Source organism: Poecilia formosa, unplaced genomic scaffold (genome assembly GCF_000485575.1).
Source record: "Poecilia formosa unplaced genomic scaffold, Poecilia_formosa-5.1.2 Scaffold43, whole genome shotgun sequence".
Classification (NCBI taxonomy): Eukaryota; Metazoa; Chordata; class Actinopteri; order Cyprinodontiformes; family Poeciliidae; genus Poecilia; species Poecilia formosa.
Genome location: NW_006799982.1, coordinates 2,307,468 through 2,328,118, shown reverse-complemented (window position 1 = coordinate 2,328,118; position 20,651 = coordinate 2,307,468). Strand labels below are relative to the sequence as shown.

Here is a 20,651-nt window from a genome sequence, read left to right as displayed (position 1 = left end):
ACAAGCTTGTTGGACTGGCAGACGTGTCTTGCCACATGCTCTGTTTGAACAGCTGCGTGCCGAGTTGCTCCATGCATCTTGGGAGAAACTGAATTGGGCTGGGGCCAAAGAAAACCTCAGCACAGCTCTGAGGACATTCTCTCTGGATAGCTGATCCCATATCACGTGTACATGTGCTTGTGGATATATATATTTATGCATAAACACAACTATATAGTGTACGTGAATAAAAATGTGATGTCTTGATGTCTTAGCTCTGTCTAGAAGTTGCATGTAATTTAACAAAAAAAAAAAAAAAAACTGCTAACAACTTTCAACAGTCCTTTAGGTCATTCAAACTGAAAGTATAAAGGAGGTTCGCTTTTGAAGATAAAAGGAGAGATAGAAGTTAATTTGAGCAAAGTAAAATAGAAAAAAAAATCAGTGTGCAACTGTTACAACTGCAGCTCAGACATCAAAGCATTATCAAAAAAAAAAAATAATGAAAAAAAAAATATATATATATGCATTTTGATATGTCTTTCTATGACTAAAGTTTAAGGTTTTGGGTTATGACTTTGTGCTGTAAAGTCATGGTCAATAGTCAGTGTGTGTTTACTGTGACTTGATTTGACTCTAAATTGGTTAAAAAAATGTTGTCAGATAAAATTCAGTTGCAAATTTTAAAGTTCCTGAAAAACAAAACAAAAAAAAAAAAAAACAAACAAAAAAAACACCTAATTTGCTCTGTGTGTTAAGCTGCTTATGCAAATGTTTCCTAGATTTCCAGGTTAGAGAACACGGAAACATTTCTCCGTAGAGCAGGAGAAACGTTGACCGGTGATCCAGGAGCAGTTTGGCGGTGTGTTTTCCAAGCACCGTGTCATCAGGTAAAAGTTGATCAAGTTGCTCAGGGATCAACGCACTGAATCTTTGGGTACGAATCCATTCTAAATCTTTTTTTTCTAAGCTAACTTTTAATAAATTAGATTCATTTCTCAATACATTTTTTTTTTTAGTTTCTCATTTTAAAGCAAGCATCGTTAGCTGCGTTAAAACACAATATCAGCTTAGTAATGAAAACTTAATTCAACTTGTAAAACAGAAAACAGAATTTTCAATGGCATTTGCCTCACCTTGGAAGGAGATTGCCATGAAAACATGAAAATAATCAAACTGCCAAATCTTGACTGGAATATTTGATACTATTTACAGATCCTTGAAAGCTTCAGACCTTTACTCTATTTACAAAAACAAAATTAAATTGGATATGTTTTGCAAAAAAAAAAAATATATTGATTAAAATCTGGTCTTGTCTCTTTGCTCTGGACTCAGTTTTGTACAGTCATATTCAATAAATTCAAATAGACGAGGTCAGTTTGTCAGATTGAAAGGTACCTTTTGAATATAACATTTCACTTTTCATTAAGCCCACATTTCAGTTTTGAATTAAATGTGTGGTTTTTTTTTTAATGGGCTGATGTGAAATTTTGATTTTAAATGTCATGTTTTCATTACCGGCAAGAGGAAAAATAATCATGATTTACAGAAACAAAGCTTTCAAACATCCATCTGTGTGTAATTAATCTCTATAATGTGTTACACATAGTGATAAAGTTCCTTGAAGAGGTCTGCATTTGGTCTTATTCCTATTTGCAATAGAATGTCTGCACAGAAACTCCTGACAGAACATTTTCACTACACTGAAGCAGTGCAGTTTATGAAAAAAATAATTTAAAAAAAGAGTTTCTCAATGTAAAAACTTTTGGCCACGACTGTACTATATATGTTCACTTCTGTCAAACATTCCCTCTCCCGCCAACTCACCTTCTTCTGAAGGATGCAGTGGAAGATGAAGATGAACATGCCCTGCAGGGAGTTAAAAATGGTAAAGAGGTAGGCCATGATCACGGTGCTCTCGTTGATGTACATAAGGCCGAACGCCCAGGTCAGGCCCAGCAGACATAGCAGGGCGATGGCACCGATCACCCACGACCTGCACAGGAAAGGGAAGCCATTGGAAATGAGCCATTCTCCATCAGCTGTAGTTGTGCTCCTCACGATTAAGACTCAGACTCGCAAAACTTTGCCTGCTCTCTGCATCAGAAAAACCAGTCAGCTGAGGCTGATGCATGTGGGATCAGGAGAGAGGGGGTCAGAGTGGGGTCGCGGGGAGCCATGACACTGTGGGAGAGGGATGGAGGAACAGTGGGAGTTTAACTTAAAAGAGTTACACCCTTACAAGTCAGAGTGGATTTCTTCGTTTAGATATCATCTCAGGAGAGGGAAGGAGGGTAAAAAGGCAGATTACATCAACCGCTGCTGTCAAAAACACTAAGTATTTTACGCTGTACTTTCAGCGCGTTGCAGCCAAACTCCACCAGTCTGAATACATGTCAGAAGGTTAAAGAACACTACTTTTAATGGGGTCCAGAGCTCTGCCTGTTCGACGCAGTTCACTTTCCAAAGAAGAGCTCCCAAGGCTGTAAACTTTTATTTTAAATAAAGGCTACAAACGAATGAGTCACAGGCCAAATGTCATAGAAATGCGGTCATGCCGAGGCACATCCAGGCAGGTGCTCGCATAAGTGTGTGTCTGTGTCTGTGCGAATGTGATTGGCTTCACGGGGCAGTAAGTAGAGGGACATTACAGCCATTACAAATGACATTTCCCTCCAAAGGTCAAACTTTTGGGTCCGCCGCAGCCGAGAAGATGACTGTTAATTTGATTGGCTGACTGGGCAGTGATCACCTCTAATGCGAGGGATAGAGGCAAAGGGAAGCGGCGGGGGTGGAGGTGCGGGGGGGACAACATGTGGAGGAAGATATTAGAAGAGCTATGAGGAAGGAAGGGAGACAGAGGAGGAGAGTAAGTGAGTGAGACCGAGGTGATTGATTCGATGTTGCCCTCTGTGGCACCATTCAGGCGAGACAGAACCTCCAATAAAGCTCGCCTGATGACCCTCTTCAATAACGGCTGCACTCATCTCTCTCTTTTATCCCACCGTTTCACCTCTTCCTCCAAATCCCTCTTGAATTACTGTTTCTCTCTCATAGCCGTTGCCCCAAATTCCCATGCCAACACTGTTAACACACAGTGCCTTGCAAAAATATTCACTCCCCTGTATTTTACTGGGACCTGGTGTAAAACAGAACAAGACAAAGTTAGTATATTATGCTTGTGAAGTGGGAGGAAAAAGATAAGATCAACTAATGATGGATGTGAACATCATTTTTTATTTTTTTTTATTTATTTTTTTGTCTTGTCGCAGATTTTCAGTTTGATTTATGTTGGGACATTTTAATCTATTTATATGCATTGATCTTAACTATTGCATGGTATCACTGGCTCCATGTTTAGGGTCATTGTTCTGTTTCAACATTAACTTCCATCTCAACTTTTTGGAGTCTCATAACAGATTTCATTTCCGGATTTTCCTCTGTTTATTTCCATCCATCTTCCCATCAACAGTAAGCAGCCTCCCTGCTGGAAAAAAAAAGAGTCCTCACAGTTTAATGCTGCCACTACTGTTATTTCACAGTAGGGTGAATGTTTTTGAGATAATTTGTGTTCCTCTACATACCAGCTTTCATGCCAAGAAGTTTAGATTTGGTTTCATGTGACCAGATGACCTTCTTCTATGTTTCCCAAATGGCTTTTGGTAAATTTTAGGTAGGAGAATTTGCAGCTTTGAATGATCAGTGACTTTCTAATTACCACTTTTCTCTAAAGGAAAGGTTTGTGGATTGCAGGGCTAATAGTGTTTTAGTCAACATATTCTCTCAACTGAGTTATGGATAAATGCCAGCTCATGCAGTGTTACACCTATGATAGCTTTTGGCTACTTCTCTGATTTATACTCTTTCCATCTTCTGATTCAAAAGTGCTAAGCATAATTTTCAAAGCGTGTAATAAAGTTTTACAACCTAATCCTGCCTTAAACATCTAAGTGTAAAACTTGACTGGTTTATTAAGTCCCTTCATCTTTACGAAGTTATTTGTCAGGCCTGAACTTGCTATTGCAAATGGTTATTGCAATTTGACTGTGTCCAATACGAGTATTGCACATAACTGATTGAACTAATATGAATGAATGAAGCAACACCCGATTCAGACTCCCTACGTCACGTAGTTATTTTGTTTGCAACCTTTATAATGAAACAGTTTTGTTGAGATGGAAGCAATAATTATTTTCTTTCTTTTTTTTCACATCAGTTAGCTAGATTGCTCACTGACTGGGGTCAAAGTTTGCAATAAACTCAAAGCAGAAAGACATTACCACTGATTAGTGAAATGTTTCTTTATAACTCACAAGCTATGTTATTCTAAAGTTCTTTCTAACATCTTGCAGTCCAGATGGTTGTTAAATACTGTTCTCTAAGAAACCCTTCGACCCTTCAAAGAACAAGATGTTGAAGCTCTTGGTGATACTATTTAAGGATGTTCAGATAAAGGGGACTGAATACAAATGATTGTAACACTTTTCATATTTTCCCTCCATGTAATTAAGTCAGTATTGTATTTCTTTGCACAACTATGCCAGGTTAAATCCCAAGAACAATTATTGAAAATTGTAGTTGTGACAAAATGTGAAAACTTTTGCAAGGCATCATATTTCATCAGATGAAGTCAAATATTTGTATACTAGAACCTAATAAATCATAAATGAAGTTTATAAGGTATTTTGAATAGTTTGTTCAATCAAATAAAACAAAAACAAAATGTCTCACTTGAAAGACGCCTTACCAGAATCAATCCACAACAAAGATAACTGAGGGTGGCGTGAGATTAAAGAGACAAAGAAAACAAAGTGAAGAAAAATAAATTGAAGGTAAAAAGAAGAAATAAAAAACAGAAATTATGATGGAGATTAAAAGGGGGTAATAAATACTGAAATAATATAAAAAAGATATGACATAATGAAGCGAAAGATGATTTCACACAGTTTAGACAGTTTTCACCATGACAGACAGACCAGGCTACGGAAAAACACAACACAAAAGTACAACATTTAAATTAACTGATTTCTTTTCTTAGTCATTTATCACATTGTACCCGTATTGCACGCAAAGATAAGCAGATAGTTTTCAATAACTTTTTGCTAAGCGTTTAACATAACACAGATTTCATAAAAGAATTCACTGACAGGGAAAATCAAATGAGAACGTCAGTAAAGACAAGTCATTTAGTGATTTATATTATTATCTGTCCAGAGCTCAGGCAGGCTTGTTAGCTTCTAGTTAAAATCCAGGTTGAATTACATTGAAGTTTGAACTTGAATTAAGAAATTGCAGAATAACAGGTTGGTACAGCCTCTGTAGAAACAAAACCCTCGACATGAGTTATGCAGTGTAAAGGAAAAACATAAACTCCTGGAAATATAAAATATGTTTCATTTAGACTTGGTACAAAACGTTGATCTGAGATGTACAACAGTCAGCCAGAAGGTATTTAGTAAAGCATTTAAAACCCCCCCAAAACAAAACGAATTCCCTTTTGTCACAAAATGTGATAAAGTTTCATTATTTCAAGAGTTAATCCAATTTTCTTGTGAAATTCTTCAAGAAATTGGAAATTCTTCAGACAGTTTGGGCAGTCGAGATCAAATGGACGATCAGTTATAGAGCCACATTTGATGTAGAAATCAAAGACAAGATGTCTGCAGAAGCAACTTATACCCGCTGTAAAGCACAGTGGTGGAAGGGTGAGAATTGTGGCTTGTTTTGGAACCACAGGACTTTTATAAATTTCTGCAGCATCAAAGCCTTGAGTCTCTTTTCAACATGACTGTATATCCTTTCCGGTTCATGTGCTTTTACTGCAAAATGCACAGTTCACAAGGTTTAACTCCAGTGCACTTACGTAGACACGTTTGTAGCCGATTACTTGTTACCAGTCTAATTTAACAAAAACTAAATCTGAACGTTTGCTGCTCAGAGCCCTTATCTGGAGTATGTCCTCTAACTTTATCGAATTTCTACAGCCACGTAGGATTACTGACTGCTACTGAGAGTGCTGTGCATTTTATGCAGGTGGCCAGCACTTGTAACTTCATTAATTAGTCTTCACCTAAGCGGCAGACACAGCCTGGTGAGGGTCCTGAGGGTAAATGACACACTGTGTTTGTCCTCCGCTCAGACAGGTAAGCTGTCAAACATAGCCTCACACTCTCCCTGTTAAATATTTGTTGAACACAGCTTAGGTGGTTCTGAGCTTCATTACATCACAAATGTAAAGACATGTTCACGCAACACTTTGTTTTACGTGAATATTTCCAAGAACGAAAGGACTGTACTTGATTTAGAACATCAGTCAGAAGTTAGTGACAGATTTTCAGTTTTTTGTTTTTTTTTCCCAGCCAATACCGAATCCAGCTGACTGTAATTTCACTTTAAGAAATACACAAATAAATAAATAAAAAAATAAAAAAGCATTCTAAATACTTTTGTGTCTTCTTTCTGCCAAAAGATTATGAATTATTAATATTGTGAAGAGCAACTGATTTCTGTGTGTGGGAGAAAGCATTTGCTATAATACGTTTAAAATTTTCAGAGACAGAAACAGTTGACATATTACTGTCCTACATGAGTGTTTAACACAGTCGGCATTAAATGAATCAGAAGTCCGGTTTTTAACAGTCGGACTTTTTTTTTGACAGTCGTTTTCCTTTTTAGTTCATTTCAAAATCTGTAATTGAAGTAAAGACAGAGAATGTAATCAAACTAATAAGGTTATTCTACGGGCAAATTATGTTTTTGTTCCAATTTTATTTAGTGAAACAAAAAGAAATACAATTTAATCGATATATAGTCTTTTTTCAATGTGCTACAAAGAGAACAGGTGATTAAACTTAAATATTTTTGCGCTAAGTGTTCACAAGAACTCAAGTTAATTTTACTCAACTTAATTTATTAAGTTTAATTCAATTACTTGTGACCAGTTAATACTTTTTTTTTTTAAGTTGGAGCTCCATTATCTTTTTTTAGCGTGGGCAAGATAACTCAACGGACGTAAACATAATAAATTGCTCACACATTCAGCTGTGCCAAACAAACCATACACCTCCACCCTTTCATTACCCAACCCCACTCTAATTCCAAATGAAACCAAACACTAGAGCGGCATCAAACCTCTTTGCCAAGCAAACAGCCACACCCTAAGTCTATTCCCCAAAATGTCAAACTCCTTTCTCAGCATAAATTTATCCACCCCTGCATAATCCATCCCTGCTTTCAGCATAAGCCCTGCTGTGTAGAGGCAGACTGGTACGAACAGGAAAAAAAAACTTACTTGATGTTGTCCAGACACCCGGAGTCTGGCTTGAGGATGGCCGTATGATGGAACATCTTATAAAGGGCGATGCCGAGGAAGATTACATTCAGCTGCAAAACACAGAAATCCAGGCGAGCATGTTAAGATCCTCCGCAGTGACGAGACTAATTAAAAGACGCAATGTCAAAGGAGCAACTTACAACTCCAAACCAGCGCACATCATTTCATTTCCCTTCCAGCTGTAATTGGCTTGGGGAACACAATTTCAGCACACAATCAACCCACCTTTGTGTGCTCAAAAATACAGCAACTGGAGCTTGAGGGATAATACAGCAGTCATTACATCACTTAATGATCACTGTAACAATAGAAGCACAATTCTCGTAGATGCTGTGTTTTCGATTGGCCCGCTAATGTGTAGATGGGCTGCTTTAACGATGACTGCCTGCGCCGTTGCGCCAGGGTCTCGGAGGCTGTCACCAATCAGATCAGGTCATAACGGTGTCATTTTCACCCGGGCTCTGCTCTTATTGCTGCTCTGACTAGATCGGCGGGAGACTGTCTGACATTTCTAACCTGACTAAAATAAAAAATAAAAAAAAAAGGGCGACTGGGCAACTGGACATGTATCCCATCGTTTCATTCTGTTTATATCAAATACAGTGTTTTATGTGTTGGATCACCTCACTCTATCTCTGTCTCTGTTTAAGTTATTCAAGTGGAATGTCTCCTCTCATAATAGTTTGCCGACTGCTGAGACTCATTCGGCGTTGTTCCTGTGGGAGAGCTGGGAACTATCTGGCAGCTCATGTTCAACTGGCATTACAGTCAAGCAGTTGGGTCAGGAGAGAAAAAAAAAAACATCTCCTAGACGAAAAAGTAAATGCCTAATAACATCTTAACTTTGCCGAGTTATTATCATAATCTGTGTAACGTGCAGTGATTTGTGCTCTGTGTCCCCTCCAGAGATTTCCAGCTTGTAGGAATGTGTGCCTCCGTCAGAGCTAATCCGTGAATGGGAATTATTAAGTTGACACAAAGTTCCCTCCGCTTACTCTAACACTGCTGAGGAGCTCAGGCAAACCTTGTGTTGGATTAACAAACACCTTAATGTAGCCCTTGGCTCCTGCACCAGTATGCCACAGCCTCTCTCAAAGTGAACCCGGTGCCGTTTAAAGCTCGCATGCTTCGATATCTTACCATGATGATGAGAGTAGCGGGTCCTATGAAGCTCCAAATGAAGTATGTATCCAGGCGGAGCCAGCACCTGGAGGCAGGAACAAAGAGACGTCATGCATGGGAAACATAGCAGCAAACAGATGCGTGAGCCATAAAAAGAAATATTGGAAGGTAATAAAAGGACTAACATTTTAATCGAGTCCGTTTATCAATGCAGAGTGACCATTTTTAAAGGCTGAAAAGATATTAAAAATGTGGATATATTTGGTAGTCAAGTGAGTTGTAGATATCCTGGACATGTTCTGTTTAGGCTAACGAGCGTAAACAAAATGATGGGGGAAAAAAAACGGGGCTTGAACTCATGATATCAACGTTAATAGCTCATGTTCACCAATTATTGTAAACAATTTTGCATGTGCAAAAGTCTGTAGCCTTCATCTTTCTTTTTTATTATTTTACATTTTTTTTACAAAGTCATCTGTTTTGTATGTGTGTTACTAAAGTGTCTCTTTGAGTTAAAGTGTCCTCAGTCACCATTCGGCCTATTTAACCTCAATGTTCAAGGACGTGTGTTGCTATATGGGCACTGTACAAATATATAAATACAGCATAGCTTTGTCTTTCTAAATTTTTAGCTCTTGATTGAACAAAACACAATGTGTTCTCACACATTGATGTCATTACTGCAACTTCCCAAAATCCAACATTAGATAGATTACTTCATCCATACATAATCAATCAAATTAAGATGGTTTTCGGCCTGAATCTGTGTATTCAGGCATTTCTGATTGAGTAATGGACTATGTAATCTTTAGCAGTTTCTTTTATATTTATGTGGGAAATAAAGTGTCAAGAAAATATATTTGGACTTTGAAAGCTTCCTCCATTACTGCTTTGGTGTCACCCATAAATACATCATATTATAAAGCACATTTTAATAGTAGACCCACAATAACTAAGAGCTGTTTTAAAAAGTCCATATTTTTTAGGGAACAACACATTCCAAATTATACTGGTCCTTTGTAAGTTCGTTAGCTATTTTACTTAGGGGTAGCATGGTTTTCATAGATTTTTCTTTCTCCTTTTGTAAATCCAGTAAAATTTTTGTGTCCAAAGTTTAAGTCAGCATAAAACAGAACAGTTAGAACCTACCAAATTTTAATAAGGTAATTGAAATCAAGTAATTTGAATAAGCATATTCCAAAAAGAAAAAAAAAGTTTCCTTTTTTTTAAGTTGGTAAACACCAACACTTTGCTATCAAATATCCAGCCCAAATAAAATGGACTGTAAATGTCAGAGCTTAAATTCTGTTTGTTTTACTAGTGTAAGCAACAAAACAAAATCAACCCCTGTCCCAGATGGCTGCAGACTGACAAAGAGTCGCTGCCACAGTCACCAGGGAGAGAACAGAAGACACAAAGTAGCCATACAGCAGCTGAAAAATGGGATGACAAAGAATGGAAGTGGGTGAAAATAAAAGAAATAAGAGAAGTGCTACAGGTAGGAAGAAAATAGATGACGCACACATCTCAAAAATACATCACACACACAGATGGGGAGACGGCACGGGATGAGTACCTGTGATTTATAAACCTTTACTTCCCCCTCAGGGCTCAGATATATGACATCGCAACATACTGCAGCTGCTAAAATGTGACACAACTCAATTCATTTGACTACTGAGTTACTGATGTGGACCTCGCAAGGCTATTTATAGAGTCTGGGAATGGCTCTGAAGTTAAAGTGGAGAGCAGAGGCACGCAAACGGACACGTAAGATTTGCACGCAAACACAAAACCTGCATGAAAATACCGACACACCCTGCAATTTCTGACACTGAGGTTAGCTGCGCTGGCAGAAGATATACTGCTGTATGCTAAGGCACATCAATCCGAAAACATTTTCACTCATAAATCGCAGCAAGCAGGGGAGGAGAGGAGGGGGGGGGGCAAGAAAATGTCCCACAGTGACCTCCGCTGAGGTCAGGCCCAGCTGCTTGCAGAGAAAGATGGCGGCAAAATGGCCAACTGATTCATGACCAGCTGCTTTTGAATTATTAATCTTTCAATTTCCAACACATTAGTGAGCCCTCCATTATGGGTCCCTGACTGAGTCACAGAACCCTCCATTAGGGCTCCTTTGCCAAGTTAGAGCCACCGTTCATTATGGGATGTGAACGAGGGAGGGAGGGCGGGAGGGGACATATTCAGGAGTGACACAGCAGGAGTGATGTGTGATGTTTTCACATGTTTTGTCTCAGTGTGTTAATGCTAAAAATGATAAGTGGTGTCATTTTCAAAGCTGGAGTGATAAATGAGTGATTAAAGTTGCTGCTTTCAAAGGAAAAGCGATTTCCAGTGAAAATAGTTCTGTCAGTTGCTTTTCAGTTCGGCGAGGGCCGACAGGCGCGGAGCTATTAAAAAGATATTTGGGTACAGTATTACCAAAAACTACTAAGATCAAACCTTTAACGACACCTGATATTTCTATGACGCTCGGCTTCATTCTTCTAACGCACGCCGTGCCATTTATCTTTTCTTCGTTTCTCTTTTCAAACCTGCCGTCTCAAGTTTTCCACAATGCTTCGCTACCTAATGGGATGCAGTGAGATTATTCATCCAGAACTTGGCATTCAGACTCTCATGCTTTAATGATCACTCTGCAATGAAATATTGATCTAAGTGGCCTGTGAATTGGTGTAGCTTGATCGTTAAGCACAGCTAAATTCAGCCCCTCCCTTGTCTTTCGCTTTCTACGAGGCGATGCGGTGTCTGAGCCACAATAGGTCCCAGATGGAACAATAAATGTGAACATTTGGGCCAGTGAATCTTTTAAAGGTTATATACCTTACAATATTTCAATATTTTAATTGTACTTGAGGGAAGATATTTTTTTTTTCTGCTAATACCAGTTGTTAAATTCCAACATTCACTTTGTTAATGTCCTGTTTAAATTTCAAACAGCCACAGAACGAGGGACAGCTAATGATTACGTATACTTTTCCAAATGTAGCCTTATTACATCATTGGAACTTTAATGTACTTTGTTGGGATTTTATGTAACTTTTATCTGGAAAGAGTTTGGCGTAATGATCGACCAACCAAGATGAGAAAGATCACCTGAACTGACCGGTGTCACCTGGGCTGGACTCTCTTGTGGTGTCTGACAGCTGTTGTGTGTTGGTCAGCTATTTCATTTTGGTTAATGGATAAAAATGGAAATACTGTCAAGTTTGTCAACATTTCTCACCGTCTCCCAGCAGTTCTGCACCGAAGTTTCTCATGAAGAATAAAATGTCTTGGTCAGAATGAACTTTTACCTTGTTCTTGCAACCATGAATGAACCTACAAACATTTTGCCTTCTGTACGCACCAGCATTTATCTGACCTGCAGCTGTTTTTACAGCAAAAGATGGTTCTACAGATTTTTCTTTAAAACAAACAAACAAACAAAAAAACTTCCACTTACCAATAATGAACGACTTTGCATTGGTCTACCACATAGTATTCACAGATTTTGGACGGGACACTCAAGTGAATCTGGGTATAGCCTTCGTAGTTTTTTTTTGTTGTTGTTGTTGTTGCTTACTTTGCATATGCTTCATATGAATGAGATGCATGCTGTTGTCTAGGAGTCCTGCAGCGTCTGAGGTCGAAGGTGTCAACCATACGTCAATACACGACCTTGTGCTTTTTAAGCACATCCTCATTCCCCACCACTGGGTGCCCCCGCAGCAGAGGCCAGCCACATTTCGACACAGTCGATTGCAAACCAGAATGGACGTGTACACAGGCTAACAGTCCACTCTATCACCCCCCTTTTCAATGCTTTCATTCGCACACTTAAGCCACACTTCTTTTGCTCCCTCCTTCTATCCTGCCTGCTAAATCCTTCCATATTCACACATTTTCGCTGTTGCGCTCACGCAGGCACTCTGTGGTGCATTCTCTGCTGCTCGTCCCCGTACTCCTCTCCTCTTCTTCATCCTTCTCAGCTTCTCTCCCCTCTCAGCCTCTCTGTATCGACTCTTGAGAAGTGCCAAAGCTTGTTGAGTCCACTGTGGCAGTCGCAGCCAAAATGACAGCAGGCACTCCAGCCTCAGCCCTCACTTCCCTCCCCCTTCCGTCCTCCTTGCCCCATCCATCCATTCTCCGCTTCACACCTCGCATTCTTCACCCCCACACTACTTACACTCGGTCGGTGCCGTAGCTCCTGTAGTCCACGGCGGCCGAGACGGCCACTATGACAGCTGGCACGCCGTACCCTGCCAGGTAGAAGTACTTAGTCCTGGAGTGTTCGCTCTCAAACACCTCCACCAGCATGATGTAGAGCTGCACCCCTTCCAAGAACATCCAGGTGAAGGCTGCCAAGAAGAAGAAATGTAGCAAGGCCGCAAAGACTGCACAGACAATCTGGTGAGAGAGAAAGAGAAGACTTGAATTATACTTGGAGTGGAAATACACACAGAAATATTTAAGCTGGTGGACGCCTGCACTGATTAGTTGGAGAGCAGAAAAATATACTGCAGGCGATAAGGATATGAGTCCGATTTAGAGCAGTAATTTATCATATTCACAAAAGGAAGAACATTTTTAGTGATGAAATTTTCTGCTGGCAGGGATACGGTGCCCTGCAAAAGTACGAATTCAACGTTTTCACATTCTGCTATGTTCCGACCACAAACGCGAGTGTGCTTTTGATGGGATTTCATGTGACAAATCAACACAACGCTGTGTGTAATTGTCAAATGAAAACAAAAAGGACACATGCTGTTCAGTTTTTTTTTCTCTTTTCTTTTTTTTTTCAAATACGAATCTGAAAAGATTTCTTCTCCCCTCCTTAGTAAATACTTTGCTAAACCATCTTTCCATGTGTCAATAGCCAAAAGTCTGCTGGATATATTTTTAACAGCTTTGTACATATAAATGCTAAAATGTCAGCTCCATCTCACTCAGACTGGACTGGAAATCTCAGTAAAGAAAAGTCTCTTCACCGAACGATGCCGACAAGACATGTTTCACCATAGATGAAAATATTATCTCATTCTGCTTTGCAAAATAGCTCAAGCTTAGTCAGATTGTATGGATTGCTTCTTTAAACAATTCTTAATCCTGACAGATCTTAGCTTTATTCAGGTCTGAGCTTTGATTCGGTCGTTCTAACCAATGGGTTTCAAGCAAAACCTTTAATTGTAGTTCACACTTCACTTGCTGTCTACAACCTAAGAGGATACGTGAGAAAAGATACAAGAGAAATGTGCATTCACAGCTGCAGCCTGTGCTGATTGACCACATTCCAGACAAAGGTAGCAAAGCTTTTTCATCAAGAACCGACAAAAAAAGAAAAAAAAAAATAGACATGAGCCGGGTTGGCAGCACTGACTTTTAGTCTATGACAAATATGGGTACAAAAGAGAAAAAGAAATTGCAGCAAAGTGACTCAGCGACTTTGACCTGAAGTAATAAAGCACAAATAGGCTTGTCAAGATCCAAACTTGAGTAATTTCAGTTTGAATACTCTGTAGTTGGATTAATATGCAGGTTGAATTGCTGTACTGAAGGTGAAGAGTTCAGTTCAATTTGGTATATGATCAAATCAGCATACATGTTCAGCACTTGTCATAAGGAAAAGGGTTAAATGTAAAAAAAGATGTTCTTTTTTTTTTACAACAGAAACATACAAAACACCTAATCATGAACACATCTTTGTTTCCTTTACTTTATAAAACAGAACAAAATATCTGCATCTTCTGACCTAAGGGGTCTGACATGCACCAAAGTATAAAGTAAATCAGAAAAAATGGTTTGTGTGTCCATTTGGGCAATAACTAATCCATCATGAGAATGACCACTGTCAGAAATAACATTAAGAAAAGGCCTTTTAAATCTCTACAAAATGGAACTGCTTCCCACTGTTTTGATAGAGAAAGGTCAAGTGTGAAGGATTAGTTTTTATATACATCCAAAGCTTATTTTATAATAAGTGAACTTTTGCATTACATTCAAAATGAATCTGAGTGTTATTCAAATGTTACAAAGTAGTGTTTAATATCAGACTTGATCCCATAAAAGAGGAGTTGTGAAAATATTATACATCATGGGAAGATTTAATAGTATTACAGACTTATCTACTAAAAATACACAATGGTAAAAAATAAAAAAATAAAAATTCAATAGCAATTGCAAACTTGAGTTTGGCTTTGCTCAGTCTCAGTAGTCCTTGACTGTAGCTGCTTGCAAAGAATAAACTTTTCAAGGTGCCACTGACAAATATTAACAATCAACACCTGAGAAAAAGAAAGTATTTTTTTATTTTTTTATTTTTTTAAAGTGCACTTTTATTTCACCTTGTGTTTCATACAGGCTTAATCTGCTCTTCAGCAGTGACGCATGTACTGGGAACTATTTTTTTTAAGTACGGTGCCGCTCTGGAATGAACGGTCAGTCGTGGGGTCACGTTTACAAAAATGTGCAGCGAGTGGCTCTTAGTTTTTGGGAAATGGTTTATTTAATGTTGTCTGCACGGTTAACAGGATAATGCAGTAAGAGAGAACGAGACTGCGGCTCCTTCAGCCTCAGGGAGAAGGTGACAAATGAAGACTGAAACACAGCAATGACATCACCCAAGCCAGCACATAAGCTTTAATAGATTATGAGGCAGGTCTGTGTAAAGAGCACTGTGTGTTGTAAATCATTTCTGTGATTGCTGAGAATGGATTTCAAACAGGCAAATTAAAGCCCTCGGCCTGCACATATTTATCATGGGTGAATTAGCTCGCCGTGTAAAGCACAACAGCTTAACTCTATCTAGGTCCTCAATGCTTTCATGAATTAGCTGGAAATTGTTGTACAACCAATCTGTCGTTATGTTTTCTTAAAAAAGGAAACCAAAGGGATTTTGGGGGGGAAGAACCACGACAGTAAATCCATCAGTTGGTAATGAGAGAAAAGGAAGCCGCCATGAGAAATGTTTGTTTATGATTATTTGATACTCAGGAGATCTAAGAAATGTGCTGATATCTATTATGAAACCAATGTCACGGTGCCAGTCAGATCTGTTGGCATCACTGTCGACGGCAGCTTGTGTCAATGGCACTTCAGAGTAAAACACATCTGCAGGAACGCTACTTATCAACTGACAAGCTTTTCACATTTTACTCCAAAGTTTTAGTCTGACACTATAGCTGCCAATAATGTATTTATATGAAACCTAAAGGTTTTGGAAAGAATAAAAAGACATAATTTGAACCTTTAAGCAAAATATAAAGTCTACTTTTGTTTTATTTTCCTCTTTTATGTTCTTGTTAAGGAACAGAGGTCCTGAGCCTTTGGCCAAACAAATAATACGGACGTCCACACGCATAATAACAAGCACAAACTTCTTACTGGCTGATCGGCCTTGTTGATCCCGACCAGAAACAGTGACTCAGCAATGAACAGGCTGATGCAGAGGTTCTTGTGGATGGTGTTGCGGTCGCTCTGCAGGCCTCTGAAGAAGCAGAATGTGAAGATGCAGATCAGGAGGCAAACGAGCGACAACAGGATCCCGACCCACGTGATGACGTCCAGGAGCATGTCGTGCATGCTGTCTGCTTTCTGTGAGCAAAAGCAAAACAAGACAAGCCAGAGAGGGTGGGGGGGGGAAGATAATTTAATAACACGTAAACACACAGCCAGTATAACTATGTTTAACCTTGGTTTACTGGAAACACACGCGGGTCATGTTCTTGTAAGACCAGACACGCACTGACAGAGCGCCACCACCAGCCCTGGCCGGTGATCTGGTTCTGGCCGCGTGTCACCGAGCGTTCAGGGCCGCAGCGTTACGCCGCGCTGCACAGGTGTGCTAGCTCTATCCATCAGTGTCCTGCGAGCTGGCAGGCAGAGCAATGTTCACCGTAACATTGCAGTGATGGATCTACTGCTCAAAACCTCACACAGTGTTCCACAAAGGCCTGCCAAGCCAGCTCTGACCATGACCTCTTTAGATGTAACACACATCCGCGTCCCCACGGGGACAGAACCGGTGTCGCACTTGATCCGAAGCTGTGTGAAAAGAAGCACAACCTTATTGTAACAAAAGACGTAGGTGAAAAGCGCTTATTCCGGACTGGACGGGTCAGTAATGCTTTTATCCAACACCCACTATGGCTCACGGATATCAAAATAAATGCTCTCATCTTCTAATCAAATATCACTTTTACAGCAAAATGCGATCTGGAGCTTTGTTCCGGGTCTCCTGCACTAACCCAGAACTCTGAGATCCTATTGTCAGTATTACATAATATTTTGTCAGTCCAATGTCATCAACAGGCTTAACAAATCAATTTTAAAAATATTCTCTGCCAAGACAGACAGACCGACCGACACTCAGGCACTGAAGAGATCCAATCTGCAAAACACAGGTGGCCCGTGTCTCCTCCTCCTTTGTTCTTCCCAATCTTTTAACCAGCTGGCCAGCTGTTCATTACGAAATGATGAATAACTGACCTCTCGGTACCCTCCCCTCTGCCGTAACTGGCTGGCGAAGCAGAAGAAAAAATAAAAAAAATAAAATAAAACTAAAGAGCATACGTACCTTGACCTCCACGTGAGCCATGAGTACTGCAAAACTGGTCAGGTGGGTGCAGGAGCAGCTGGTGTGTGTGCGGTTGGTGGCGAGCAGTCGGCAGTCCTGCGTAGACCAGAATCCCGTCATGGTGCGCTTGGAGTAGCTCCAGAAAGAGCAGTTGGGATTGAAATTCTTCTCTGACTGCTGAAGGAAAAAACAACAACAAAAAAACAAAAACAAATAGAGATTGTGATCAAGAGAAATCCAAAAACAGACAACAAGAAGACGAGAGAGGTGGGGGTGGTGCAGCATGGCCAGGAAAATAGTATAACGCTAAGATGAAAAATGTTCCCTTCTTGCTGATTTCTTCTGCTTTTTCTTTTATTTTGTTAGACTAGCCACACCCAGCCTTAATTATTGCCAGACCCGTAGAAGCAAGACATGAATCCAACAGAACCTATGTGACAACAAGGAGAACGTTAAAAGGCCTTAAAAAGAAATACATCACTCTCTGATCTAAAGTCTAAGTCTTGTATCTCTCTGGAAATGGTTACAAAGCCATTACCAAGGCTTCATGCAAGACACAATGAAAGCAATTTTAAACAAATGGAGAAAATATGAAACAGTGTTGAGCCTTAGTCACAAGTGCCTGGTGTGCCAAATCACACAAAAGACCCCAGAAGCATTTCTAAAGCAGCCATGTTTCTTCTCAGCTAAGGTCAACGCTCAGAGATCAACAATCGAGCACAAAAAGCCGTCCATAGTAGGGGTCTGAGGTATAAACCACTGCTTACCAAAACCAACCCATGACCACAACTGTTAAAAGAAAACATTTTGAAGATCGTATTTTTGAAAACAATTCTGTGGACAGGACCAAGTCAGACTTGTTTATTGTGACATTAATATTTATTTGAGGCTCTGAAAGACTCGAGTGAGCAAAAATTAGAAAAGCAAAAGCAAAGGAAATCTGTGTATGTAGGTGGCTGGAGAGCGCGAGGACGCGGCGGAAGAAACCGGAGGAGGAATTACACAGCAAGTCACACGCACACAGCAACATGACAACAAACAGAAGAGACAGAATGCAAAAGTGCAGCAACAGATAAACAGAGCGCCATGGCAGGAGGTGACAGCCCTGCAGCCGCTGTCATTGTGCGCCGTTCTGCGGCGCAGGAGCGGCTTGTGTTGTGTAAACTGACGACGTGTTTGTTAGGCCTATAAAGTTGCTCTCGGAAAGAGCAAGTGAGGAGTCTGCTGCTGCCAACAAGCTGGGTCACCAACTGGACACACATTTGCTTGTTGAATGAGAAGCACATAATGAAACCCTGGTGCAGATCATCATCACCGAGACAATATGGACTTCAGTCTGTTAGAGTGGAAGAATCTTCTTTTCTCATCCGGAGAGTGTCAAACACAGTTGGAGTGAAACAAAAGAACTTGAAAATGTATAGCCTAACACTCATTCAAGAATTAGAAACTGCTTTTATTGTCCCACAGCAGGTGTGTGTGTGTGTGTGTGCGTGTGTTTGTGTGTGTGTGGAGAGGAGGGGGAATTCAGCTGTAACAATGGCATCTGATTCATAGCTTAAGAGCAAAGTTATTCTCACCAATTCCTTTTTAAGAATATACTTAAGTATAAGTCCATGTTTCACTACAGAATGCAAAGTTCAGTCATGTGCAAAAATTTTCCTTATTGGTTTCACCTGACAACCTACTTCCACGTAATTTATTGTGACCTCTAGTTGTGGGGAAAAACTGGATTTTTACATCTTTCTTCAACCAATCTGTTGGGTTTTTAGATATGGGTGACAGAGCACTTGTCCAGGGTGACATCAGGGGTGAGAAGCCTTTTTAAAAGCCTATTTTAAAAAATGCCCTTTTACCTCTCAGTTAAATAAAGTCAGTATTGCACTTTTTGCATGGGTAATTTGTGGGAAATTTGCACTCTACTTTATTGAGTAGACACATCTCATTTGCTGGTGACATTACAGGAAGCAGGTTACCCGACTGGGTTTACTCAGTGTGACAATCACACAAGAACCATAATTAGTTGTAATAACGCTTCTTTCAAGTGATTCTCCAACAAGAGCTGTGGTTCCCTGCAGCTCCTCCAGAGCTTTTAGCTATTTTCTAATTAGTGCTCTTCTAGTCCAGCCCATCATGTAATCCACTATCTTTTTATTTTCAAATAAAGGATCGACCAATGTGAAATGATAACAAGTTGGGATATTGTTTCATAGCATAACACTGGTTGGATGTCTCCATAGCTACAACCCACTGTTGTGCTAGTTGGTCTTCATTGTTTTGGACTCTATAAGGCCTCAGAAGGCATTTGATTTTACTGGATTGCATTTGGATTTATCAGAATAAATTTGTGCTGAGAAAAATGAGTAAAAGTTTAAGTGGTATGAAATGTTTTGGGATGCACTCCCAAAACATTTACCACACATTAGCAAAGAAAAACATGACGTTTAAGTGTTGTTTCTCTGTGGCATAACAGCACAATGCAAAATACACACACACACAAAAAAAAGGAGTAGAGTTTCACAAATTAATTTTTCTGCTGTCGTATGTAAAGGAGCCTGGTGGGCACGCTATAGAGGACAAAATATAAAGGACATACTCTAGCATAAATGCATAAATAAATGAAATATCTAACTGAAGTTTGTCCTCTCCTCTGTTAAATTCACACTCATACAAGCATTTTGCATATAAGATTGTCTAATCTGGGGGGACAATTTAGAGGGGTGATATTATTGAAGCAAAAGAGTATCACTACATCCACTTTTAAAAACTTTGCAAAAAATTTCCAAAGATGATCGGAGCCTTCGTAAAGTTTCGGCTGGTGAAATCCTTGCAGTGGAAATAATTGCAGTCTGTGAACACAAAGGCATCTGAAGGCACCGCAGACACTTGCGACGCATTCCCTCGCTCCTCTTATCACCTCACCGAGCAGATTCATAACACCTGGATATACAGAGTGTGTAAGTTCTGAAAATAATATATATATATATAAAAAAAACAAGTTTGAGATGGCACTGCATAGTCATTATGCTCCATTCTCCAAATACAGGTCCTATTAATAATAATGCACAGCTAGCTTGTTTCCCCAACTGTACTCAGGCATCATGTTACTATTTTCTAATTTGTGTGAGGGAAATCACTGATTGTTGTGATAATCTCTGCATGTTGTGAAGAAATATCTGGAAACAAAAGCCTAAAAATAACGTTTCAGTAACTCTCGCGTATAATGCCAGCTGACTGAGGTAAATTAAGAATGGGGTTTTATGGAAATTTCCAAGTTTCCTACTCTATGAACGTCTACATTTCAGTGTCAAAACTTTTTCAAGATGTAAAATGTGAGTGCCTCACTCAGAGTTTGAGATGGGGGGGGGGCACACATGAGGATGAGCGACATGTTTTTCATTCTGCTCTTTTTTAGGGAAGAATTTATGAGTAGTGGCTCTTTATTTCAAAGAAAAATAACTAATTTGTTAAAACAAAGAAGCACAATCTAATAGGGATGAAATAGAAAAATGTTAAAAAGTCACATCTGTAAAACTGTTAAAATTTTCCTCTCATGCTGTTGAATTTTATTGAGATGCCAGACAAAGCTGGACTGACTGGATGATTCTCAAGCACGTGGAACCACTGCTGTGCACTGCTGGTCAG

At 39.6% G+C, this 20,651-nt stretch overlaps 1 protein-coding gene across 12 annotated transcripts in view; it reads right to left on the bottom strand.

Moving 5' to 3' along the window:
• Positions 1–20,651, bottom strand: part of adgrl3.1 (adhesion G protein-coupled receptor L3.1) — a 161,532-nt gene that overhangs the window by 12,712 nt on the left and 128,169 nt on the right. For 10 of the 12 annotated variants that reach the window (XM_007551706.2, XM_016671296.1, XM_007551711.2 and 7 more), the window contains 6 exons: positions 17,010–17,186; positions 15,818–16,027; positions 12,624–12,844; positions 8,453–8,519; positions 7,271–7,362; positions 1,807–1,975 (listed from right to left, as the gene is read on the bottom strand). In XM_007551706.2, coding sequence (XP_007551768.1) covers positions 1,807–1,975; positions 7,271–7,362; positions 8,453–8,519; positions 12,624–12,844; positions 15,818–16,027; positions 17,010–17,186 — 936 coding nt within the window. The remainder of the gene's footprint in view (positions 1–1,806; positions 1,976–7,270; positions 7,363–8,452; positions 8,520–12,623; positions 12,845–15,817; positions 16,028–17,009; positions 17,187–20,651) is intronic. The other 2 variants (XM_016671295.1, XM_016671298.1) reach the window with 1 other exon arrangement.